The sequence below is a fragment of the Galeopterus variegatus genome, unplaced genomic scaffold (assembly GCF_000696425.1).
Source record: "Galeopterus variegatus unplaced genomic scaffold, G_variegatus-3.0.2 Scaffold360, whole genome shotgun sequence".
In the NCBI taxonomy this organism is placed as follows: Eukaryota; Metazoa; Chordata; class Mammalia; order Dermoptera; family Cynocephalidae; genus Galeopterus; species Galeopterus variegatus.
The window spans coordinates 293,165-304,270 of record NW_007726471.1 but is presented as its reverse complement, the minus strand read 5'-3'; the positions used below and the strand labels follow the sequence as shown (position 1 = coordinate 304,270).

General features: G+C 52.0%; 1 protein-coding gene across 1 annotated transcript in view; it reads right to left on the bottom strand.

The window, feature by feature from the left end:
• Positions 1-6,642: 6,642 nt before the first annotated feature.
• The window catches only part of RBPMS2 (RNA binding protein with multiple splicing 2), a 29,588-nt gene continuing 25,124 nt past the window's right edge, over positions 6,643-11,106 (bottom strand). Inside the window, exons 7-8 of the mRNA XM_008567980.1 lie at positions 8,075-8,144; positions 6,643-7,806 (exon numbers count right to left, since the gene is read on the bottom strand). Of these exons, the coding sequence (XP_008566202.1) occupies positions 8,082-8,144 (63 nt within the window). The 3' untranslated portion in view covers positions 6,643-7,806; positions 8,075-8,081. The remainder of the gene's footprint in view (positions 7,807-8,074; positions 8,145-11,106) is intronic.

The window sequence follows — 11,106 nt, the reverse complement described above, 5'->3', positions numbered from 1 at the left end:
TCTGGTGGCTGTTGACAGGAGAGATTTATTTATTTACTTACTTATTTGTTTGTTTATTTTTGTGGCTGGCCAGTACAGGGATCTGAACCCATGACCCAGGTGTTACCAGCACCACCCTCTCCCAAGTAAGCTAACCAGCCAGCCTGATGGGAGACATTTAAATACATAGGTCCAAAGAAATTATAAGCAAATAAATGATTGGGAGTATGGCTTTGGGGAAAAGTCTAGTGGTGACCATCGCTCTGGGGGTTTTGCTCCCCTCCTTGGTTCCCCTTTTGTGGTGCGTCTCCCTCCACCTCTCGCCCGTGTGCTAGTTTCCAGTAGGCACTCTCCTGGATCCAAGGATGAGAACCTGCATTCGGGGAGAGAAACAGGCACATCCAAGAAGCCTCTAGCACGAGAAACCACCTTCATCAGGGGACAGAAGCCAAAGGTATCCTTCTCTGGAAGCTGAGGAGTTGCCTTGGGGTAGAAAATGGGTGTATCTCCCTCTGTGTCCACCTCTTAAGACACCCATGTAGCTGTTCTGAGCAGCCGAGCACAGAGCCTCATTACCACAGAGCCCAGAGTAGGGTTCTGGATTCTTGGGGGAAGGCAGGCAGTAGGACGGCATCCAAGGGGAAAGAGGGAAACTGAGGCATTTGGAACCACTAACCCCTAACTCTTCTTCTTCCTGATTACTACCCACTTGAGTAGCTCCACAGCCCAGACTCCCAGACCCCAGGCTGTGTGCCTTGAGAACAGAAACTATGCCTTACTGTCCACCTCAGTACCAAACACAGGAGCAAGTAGACAGCAGGTGCTCAACAAGTGATTGCTGGAAAAAAAGGATAACTGAATGAGAGAGAACGAATGGGCCTTCCCCTTGGCTGGCAAGAGCCCAGAGCTCAGTGTGCTGGCCTGGCTTATCACAGCCAAATACCACCTTGGCATCCCGACACCTCTCCAAACTGGAACTTCCTGTCTGAGAAATGGAGCTGATCTTTCCCAAACAGCCTTCGCAGGGCAACTTCAAAGACAGAGACAGGAGTGCTTTGTGGGAATAGCCTATGGATTTAGCTCCTTCCTTCTCTCTTATCCCGCTCTATTATTGCTAAATTATTGAAAAATAACAAACTTGGGCTGGTCAGTTAGCTCACTTGATCAGAGCACGGTGGTGATAACACCAAGGTCAAGGGTTCAGATCCCCATACCGGCCAGCCACCAAAAAAAAAAAAAAAAGAAAAAGAAAGAAAGAAAGAAAATAACAAACAAGTGACTCATGTTGGTTAATAAAAGCTAATCATTCAGGAAGCACTGTGAAGATGTCGTTGCTCACCAACTCTAAAGTGATCAGCAAATTCAGATATAGGTCATTGATACGGGCACACGTATAATCCAGCTTTGGCCAAATTAGGAAGCAAGTCAACCTTGAGAGATTTCTGAGCTCTGCTCACTCACCCTTGTCCAGGTTAAGTTTTTCTTTCCCACCACAAACTCTAATGGTCATGGTCTTTGTTTTTGTTTTTGTTTTGTTTTTTCAGCCTATTTCTAACCAGGTTACTAGGGAGATTTGGGCATATTGGCTCTTCCTCCTGCCCACGCTGGGCTTCTCTGGTTTCCGTGAAGTTCTCCCAGAGATGAAGGAAACCTGGCCTTTGTGGGAATCTAGGGCCTAGAATCACAGAGAATCATTTAACTCAGGATAGAGAACCAGAAAACCTGGGAATGGAGCCTTCTGCTTTCTGAGTCCTTTTTTTTTTTTTTTAACTTTTTGAATTTATTTATTGGCAGCTGGCTGGTTCAGGGAACTGACCCTTTTTTTTTTGTCTTTTTTCGTGTCCGGCAACGGATCGCAACCCTCAGTGTCACGCCCGTACTGGACCGGGACCGGCAACAGGATCACAACCCTCAGTGTTGCGCCCGCCCCTCGCTGAGCCAGTGAGCGGGAACCGGTCTGTATGTGGGATCCGAACCCTCGGCGGGAGCGCCACCGCGCTTCCCAAGCAGCGCACTGTAGCAGTGCGCCACCGGGCCGGCCCGGAACTGAACCCTTGACCTTGGTGTTGTAATACCAGGCTGTAACCAACTGAGCTAACCGGCCAGCCGTCTCAGTGGGACCTTTTTAACTTCGGTTTCCATAGCTGTAAAAAGTAGATGGTAATGCCTTTCTTGCTTATCTTATGGGTCTTTTATGGCAATCATCAGAGACAATATGTGTGAATGTGTTTTGAAAATTCTAAAGCAGTATATGAGTATTCCTGCTACTACTAGTATGGTCAGAACCGTGAAATCCTAAATGGTCTTATAAAAGGCTACAGTGAGATCCGGTGCAAAGTGCCAAAAACTAGCTCTGGGACTTATAGATGTTATCTGAGATTCCTGAGCTCTTGCCCTGTCTTTTCCCCCACCCCTCCTCCAGGTAGGATGTGCAATGAAAAACCTTTCAGTGACTATTGATCCATTGGAAAATAGTCACTGAAACAGGCAAGGGCTGCCCAGTTAGCTCAGTTGGTTAGAGCGCTGTGTTATAAGGTCAAGGGTTAGATCTCCATACCGGCCAGGCACAAAAAAAAGAAAAGAAGTCTGGCCGGTTAGCTTAGATGATTAGAGTGCAGCCTTATAACCCCGAGGTCACAGGTTTGGATCCCCACAAAAAAAAAAGAGAGAGAGAAAGAAGTAGTCAAGGTGTGCATAAATCAGAATCAACTCAATTTTATTTATTGTTAAGGATGAGAGGAATATGAAAATGTGTTCTGTTAAAATAGCCATAGAAAACATTTAGTGAGTACCTGCTATGCGTTAGGCATGTTCTCCTGCTGTCATTAACTCCCCTAATAACCTTGTGAGGGAAGGCCACAGAGTCATAAAGAAATATACATTCAAAGGGAAAACAATAGGCTTTTAAGGAATGAGATAGCCATTCCTTATCTTAGACTCCTCCTACTAAACTGTGTTGCATTTTCTCTACTACAGGCAGAAATGGAGATACACTATCTTGGTTCTTGCATAAGCTGAGGACCATGAGTCCTGCAGGCGCAAAAAGCCTAACACCTGGGGAGAAAGGCCAGAGAGACTGCATAGGGCTGGGCTGAAGCTGGATGGGTCACTGAGGGCTTCTTTGTCCCTTAATCTGGGAGCAGGACCCAATATCCCAGGGAAAGATCAAGTCATATTTAGACCAAGATACCTCGGACAGAAAGCAGAATGTGGGGGCCGGCCTGTGGCTTACTTGGGAGAGCGTGGTGCTGACACCACCAAGTCAAGGGTTAAGATCCCCTTACCGGTCATCTTTAAAAAAAAAAAAAAAAGAAAGCAGAATGTGGCAATGATAGGAAGGGGACCACAGTCAGCAGACCTGAGCTCTTAGTCCTGGCTTCTGGAAGTGCAGGGAGAGGCTTCAAAGCCTGTGGCATCCAGCGTCTTCTGTCTCCATGTGGGGTGGTGGAAGGAACACTGGACCGGGAGTCAGGAGACATGAGTTGAGCATGCATTGGCCCTTGTCTTCATGACATTAGAGCAAACCACTAGAGCAAACCATTAGAGCCTCTCTGTGTCTCAATGTTCTCATCTGTAAAATGGGAGAAGGGAGTGGACAAAATATTCTCAAATGCTAACACTCTGATTCCAGTTTTCTAGGGTCATCTGAAGGGCCCTTCAGAAAGACAGGTTAAGTGGTTTGCTCTAAGGTCATGAAGACAATGGCCGAGGGGTACCTGACCTCATTCACTGACCTCCCTCCAAACTCTGGCAGGGACTCCCACTCACTCATCCCAACCAGAGGCCACAGGGCACCCACAGAGGGTGTGCGTGGGTTGGATGATGGTCAAGGGGGCCAGGGGAAATGCGTCAGGAGCTCATGCCCCTTTCCAGTCAGCCCTGGAACACTGTCAGCGCGGTGACCTGCCCAGCCTCTCCCTCTTCTATCCCCTCCTCTGTGCCTGACAGAATGTGTCAGGGAGATGGGCCTGCTCTCCTGGAGGCACCCACCGGGTGGAGGCCTGCACGGAGGGATGAAGAGGCAGGGGAAGCCTGCAGCTGGTAGAGAAGTTTTGTTCCCGCCTCCTGATATCTTTGCAGGAAAGTCTCCCCCCTTTTCACACTTCCCTTCCAGGGTCCTCTTCTGGCACTTTCTCTAATCCTACTATGAGGGGCTTAGCCCTGTTTCTCATGGATATTTGCACTGTTACAGAGAACTCCTCAAGATCAAAAAGGCTTTACTCAAGACCTCAGGAAATAGAGCTTTGCAGGGCACCTGCAGGACAGGCAGGGCAGGGTGGGGAATGAGTGAGTCCTGGTCCCTCCTAAGACCCCTGCAGGGGCCCCATGCAGCCGGCGCTTTTACCCTGATTCCCAGGGATGCTTAATGCCAGGCCACACAGCCTGGAACCTGGGAACCTGCTCTCCTGTGAAGGCTCCAAGTTAAAAGTCACATCCCTGAAATATGCCGGCCCGGCAGCAGCACCCAAGAACAGCCAGTCAGGGTGAAGAGCACCATCTCTGTTGTAGGACATCAAGGCAGTGTCTGGCTGGGCACAGAGGGCAGCAGGGGCTCCTGGTGCCTGGCAGTCATCTCCTCAGCCCAGGCCTCACTGCTGGGGGAGGAGGAATACACGCTAAGGAGGCCTCTTCTGCCAGGGGAGGTCTTAGTGCTGCTGGGGAGGGGCCCCTGACTGAAAGAACCCTGGTTATTCTGCAGTGCCTAAATCCCTTTCAGAAAGGAAAGAAGCCTTTCACCTGCCACCAGAGACCAAAAGTAAACACTTCGGGAAAGGAACAGTTACTTTCTGGAGAGAGCATGGGACAGGGGGCCAGGATCCACTGCTTCTACACCAGGCATACTGTGTCCTCACCAGGAGGCCTGGAAACATTGGAGGCTGGTCAGCTCAAGCTCAGTGCAAACACGACTTTCTGCAGCAGTCCCACCCTGAGAAAAGCCCCTAGTCCAGCTGGAGAGCCGCCTTTGGAATGGCTGCAGGGCCTCCCTCCCCTTCCATGGCTCCTCTCAGACCCAGGCCTGGGCCCTGCTTGGTAAACCGTGGAGGCCCCCCAGGGAAGCCACAGGCACAGGGGCCTTTAAATTATGGAGCAGCAGCTTTCTTAGCCTGTCAGAAAGGCCCAAGCGCCCCAGCTAAATAATTCACCACCTCAGGAAGACCCAGTGGTTCCTGACACAGATGAAGTAGGTCAGGCATCAGCTCGGCCCTAGCTGGGGGCTGTGGGGCTCATGGCAGCTTCCCCACGGGTGCCAGGCGGGGCTGCAGGCTGGCAAGGCCTTGCTTGTGTGGCAATTGCCCAGCTGGTCCAAATACTGCAGTGAGGAGGGGCACAAGGCAGAAAGGCATCGACCCCCGCCTCTTCCTGGCACAAACACAGCCATCAACTCCCTTCCTCCCAGAGCCTCCCTCCGGGGGCCTGTGTCTAACTAAGCTCCTCCATCCTTCACAGCACCTGGGCTGCACGTGTCACCCCTAAACCTTTGACAGCTGACACATTCATCAGAAGTGAACACCTTAGACCCAAGTCTCCCAGTGCAGGACTGGGATTCAGAAGGGGTGAGGCAGGGAGTAGAGAGAGACACTTAGGGTCACCCAAGGTGCGGGTGAGGAAGCAACCAGGGCCAACTACAGCTATTTCAGCTTTGCTCAGAGCAAGGCTGGAATGACCCAGCAGGGGTGGGCTCTGGGGCTCTCCTGCTCTCCCCTTCTAGGTGGGGTGAGGGTGGGGTGCAGGGCAGCTCTCTCTGGGCATGGATGGGAAAAACACAGTAAAACTATCAGTTCAGCACTCCAACCCCCTAGGAGGAGCTGGAATGGATTTCAAACCACTTCACAGATAAGGAAACTGATACCCCACATCACAAAAGGGAGGAATCAGAAAAACACAGTAAAACTATCAGTTCAGCACTCCAACCCCCTAGGAGGAGCTGGAAAGGATTTCAAACCACTTCACAGATAAGGAAACTGATACCCCACATCACAAAAGGGAGGAATCAGGGCCGCTGCAGGTCCTGACACCTGGCCCGGCCCAGCCTCCTGGCACCGCACGGCTTCTCTGACCTTCACACCCATTTGCTCCGCTCCCAGGAATCACAGCTGCAGTCCACAGTCTAGAGTGGATTAGTTTAACACTTTCTGGGCAAGATTCCTGGGTCCTATCCTTCCCTCCAGTCACAAGATATACACCAAGGACAGACACGCCACGGAGGAGCCCACCACTCCAAACCTCAGTTCTTTTCTACTGGAGAGCTTGAAAAGACTACAGGCCAGAAAGGGTTAAGTGACGCAGAAAACAGCCCCTGAGAAAACAAAGTCTTGTCTGGGTGCTTATGCCGGGCCCAGGGAATATCTATCCCTACCTCAGATCTCTGAAAATGAGAAAACGAATACAGCAAGCACAGGGCAGGCTGACAGACATGGTCTCCAGCTGTATGGCCCTTGGACAAGTCACTTCCCCTCCAGGACTCTGTTTCTTAAGCCATCCTAAAGAGGGAAGGAGGGAGAGGCTAAGTGAGCCCCAAGGTCCTCCCACCCTGACAGTCACCAGGCCAGACACAGCCGGGCCACCTCACTCCCGTCCCCCGCACTCTCAACCCCTCTCTGGCTATGCCCTCTGAGTGACAGTCAGCGACCCAGGGAAGATGGAAGCAAAGGCCAGAGAGCAGTCGCTTGGGATGATTTTATTTTTCATTTCATATATTATCCAGTTTCACATTCTCACAGGATCAGCAATTACAACAGCCACCGAGTCTCCCAAGTCTGAAACAGCAAGACAGCCGCAGCTGTGACCAACGATAAAGCACTGATATGCTCACAAAACAAAATAAAATTGCACGATTTTTCCTTCATTTCATTTTTCTTTTCTTAACGCCTGACACAAAGGCTCACTGCTGAAGAACGGAAACTCTCTTCTTCATGCCTCAAACTAAACATTAAACTTATCTGACAGGGTGAACAAGGTCTCTTTAATAATTAATGGTACGCACACATGAAAAGTCCTTTATGATGCATAAATATTTTGTTACACAGGGTACAAAAATACTTTTCACGTTTTGGTTGGTTTTGAGGTTTGGAAAGAAAGAGGAGTGATGGCAGGGGTGGGTGCGTTGTGGAGAGGTAAGCAAGACGCGTAGAGGAAGGCTTTTCTGACAATTGTCAGCCCATCTGGGAAGAAGGAAGCGGAGGACCCCGATTTGAAATGAAAAAGCAAACACTGTATACTTGCTGGGTGGTCACGGTTACTGTTGAGCCTGCAAGTGTGTGTGTGAGCGCTGGGGGGCGCTGGGCCATCAGGGCAGAACCAGCTGCAGGACTCAGTCCTCCCTGAGCAAGGGGGGTGTGGGGACGGGTGTGGAGAGAGGGACCAGGCATGATGAACCATTAGTGGCCAGGACCTGTTGCTACAGTGACACAGTGTAAGAACAAACTGTACACTCACATATATACAAGTTTAAGTGTCTTCATTCATGCCAGAAACCATGCAGAATTCAATGCTTTGTTTCCTGGAGGTGCGGCTACAGAAGCAAGTTTAGGCAAGAGGTCAGGCCTGGCTGGGTCCCACTGAGGACTCCGCGCTGGATATGGGTACCCCAGTGAGAAGGCCCCCAAACCCTCCTGGGAGGCCTTGGAGAAAGGCTTTGGGATGGAACAGGGCTGAGGAAGAGGAGGAAAGGAAACAGGAAGCAGTCCACTGAGTCAGGCTTAAGATTCACAGTCTTTGGAAGGAAGTGGAGGTTCTGCATAGGCCGCCTGCGGGCAGCAGAAGCTCAGGGCACCTATTCGGGCGCCACCACACAGGTTCCCAGAAACAAATCCCTGGTGAAGAGACCTAGAGGGAGGGGAGAGAGGTGGTCGTGAGCAGAGGCACGGGCTGGAGCCGAACCCAGGCTTTCCTTCCCTTCGTGAGGTGGCTGCACAGGCGGATGGCAGGTGGTTGCAGGGGTGGGAGGAGAAGGGAAAAAGCCAGCCAGATGCCCCAGTGAACAAGCTCTAGGCGCACCCTGTGCTAGCAGGCTCTCAGGTTGGGACGCCCTTGCCCTGCAGAAAGCCAGAGCCAAGGGTACTTTTCGTCCTGGGCCTCTGGGTCCAACACTTACTGAAGAACTAACAGAACTGCCGATACTTCCATCCTTGCTGGGTGGCGTCAGAGGAAGGGTACCAACGCACCTGCAAGAGAAGCCAACGTCAGGAGCCAGCTGTGCAGTCCCCCCCTCCCCCACACTGGAGGAGCCTGGTAAACACAGCCTTCAGTGACCCTGTTGGATTCCTGGTTCTGTCACTGACTGGCTGGCAGACATCTGGCCAGCTACTCACCTCTAAGCATCAGTTTCTTCATCCCCAAAATGGGAAAGCACCATCTGACCTGCCTCTTCCGCAGGACAGCGGTTCAAGTGAGGGAAGGTTATACAGGTGTATTATGTTCCACTAAGCCCAATCCAAACGTGTCAGGCTCTACCGGGGGGGTCTTGGCAGCTGGAGGCACTGGTGCCAACAATCTGCCCTTCCCCTTTACTGGGAGAGTGCGGAATTCCTAACAGGAGGAGGAGGAACCTAATAAATTTTTGCTCAATTTCTTTGGGCTTCAGTGATCTCATCTAGCTATAGGACAGAGATGATTAAGTCACAGGTGGTTGTGAGGATCAGATAATACAGGATGTAAAGATACATAAAAACCAAAGTCAGTGTGGTCTCCAGTCCTGTCCTTGTATGATTCTTCAAAGAAGCCAATGGATGAGACCCAGCTGATGCTTTGCCCCCATTTAAACATTTCCATCCCTCCCATTCCCTCTGTTACAAGCCTCATAAGTCTAGAGGTACATAACCTACAAGCTGAGCCCTCAGGTGCCAGGTAGCTGCCTGAACCCTGGCACTTGCCAGAAGGCCCCATACAGCAGTAACCCCAAAGCTGGCTTCCCACAGACTGGTTAAGAAAATGACATGCATCCTCCTGCTTGTGGGCCAGTTGCCCAGGAGGCCAAGATTGCAGGGAAGGCGGCCCACCTGTGACACATGAGGAGCACGAGCACGGCTGTCCCAGCCTGAGCCACGGCTGCCTGAGGTTAGGGTGGGGGCAGGACATCACAGGACCGCGGGGAGGGGTGAGTAACCAGAGAGGGGAGCCTGGGTCCCCTTAGGAAAGGAAAGGATGGCACCCAAGAGTCGTTGTAGAAAACAAGTGGAAGCTGGGCATGCAGACAACTCCCTTGAAGCTGGTACAGGCAGACCTAGTTACCCACTTGGCTGCCTGGATCTCCTGCCTCTTGGATAAGCAGAGAAAATATCGAGCAATGCCAGGCCATCTGGGAGCTGATGGAAGTGTCCTAAGGACTTGCTCCTATGCCCCTCCAAATTCTGGGTGCTATTTTGTACAGTGCAGAATTCTGTCCTCCACAACCTCCCAAGAGCTGGGCAGCAAGTTAGGGGCTGGCTCTCCTGAGATGCCAGCATCTTGGATGCCCCTCCAAATTCTGGGTGCTATTTTGTACAGTGCAGAATTCTGTCCTCCGCAACCTCCCAAGAGCTGGGCAGCAAGTTAGGGGCTGGCTCTCCTGAGATGCCAGCATCTTGGTACACAGCAGGGCTGACCACCTAATCAACTCTAGGATCTCCCTGGGCTCTGAACATGTGGCACTGCTGTCACCAGGATACAACAGACTCCAGGGCTTCTGGGACCACCTGAACTGAGCCCCACACCACACTGAAGAGTCAGGAGTCTCTTCGGGCCTTTGAGCTGTCCAACCTCAGAGGCCACCGGATGTCCTATCTTGCCTCAACATCTGGAAGCGGTTCCTTCCCTTCCTGGCTGACAGCTGTGTGGGAGGAAGCTTCTCTTGCCCTTTGCTGAGCCATGGAGGATGCCCTCTCAGCAGGAAGCCTGGCTGGACACTAGAACTCATTCCACAAGAGAGGGACGTATGAGGAAACCAGCAGTGCTGCTATCAGAGAGGAATGTGGCTCAGTCCAACTTGGGGAACCCCTTAGTGGGTCCTGACCACTGCCCTTCCCCCAGCCTCCAGGTGAAGCAGCCCCACAGCAAGGAGCGCCTGACCGGCTGGGTGCCCTGCAGGGCCACACAGGGATAACGTCCAACAAGAGAGCAGGAGGGGCTTGGGAGGCCTCCGACTCGCCCGCTGTTACCACTGGGAAGCTGAGGCCTCAAGTAACCACTTAAGGCCTCTCTGAGTGAATCTGCAAGATCCTGTCCCACACTCTCCCCACACGGTGCTACAACTCCTGCCTCTAAAGCAGCCACTTTCCTTCAGCCTGAGATGAGTCAGACAACTCCTTGGGGAGAAAGTAGGGGAAAGTTCCCATTTATGGGCTCAGGAGAGCCATGCCACGGACACAGACAGATGCACTTAGAAGGGCTGCTTCTCCACCTCCCTCAGTGCCTGGGTGAGGCCAGCAGTCTGGGGTCCTCTAGAAGCGCAGACCTTGCCTGGATCTCTTCTTCCTGCCCCAGCTCAGAAGAGGAGAGCCCAGGCCCAGGGGGCAAGGCCAGCATGTCAGGGAACAAGCAGTCAGCATCCTTGCAGGCCTCCATCTGTCCGTGGGGATAGCATGGGCTCCTGAGAGGCCACCCACAGGCAGCAATGACCAGGCTCCAAGAGGGCTGCTTCAACACAACTTGGGGAGGACACGAACTCAGCCCTCTCTCAGATCTTAGGGCTGAGTAACTGAGAAGGCATACCAAGAAGTGGGCAAAGGAAGGAATCTATATGAGAAGAAATATGAATAGCCAATAAACATGGGGGCCAGGTGCCCAGAGAAGTGTGAACTGCAGTGTAGCCTATCCTTAGCAAAAGTGGTGTAAACAACCTTAACTTACCATCCCCAGGGAGCTGGACACATTTATAAAGCCTGGTAAACCAGCCAGGCATCCAAAATGTAGATCTACTGTTTAGAGCACAGCCTTATAACCCCAAGGTCACCAGTTCGGATTCCTGTACCAGCCAGTCGCCCCCCCCCAAAATGTAGCTCTACATTTACTGACATGAAAAATGTCCTTTTAAAAGATTAAAAATGTAGGGGCCGGCCTGGTGGCGCACTGGATAGTGTGCCGCTTGGGAGGCGCGGCGGCGCTCCCGCCCGAGGGTTCGGATCCCACGTACAGACCGGTTCCCGCTCA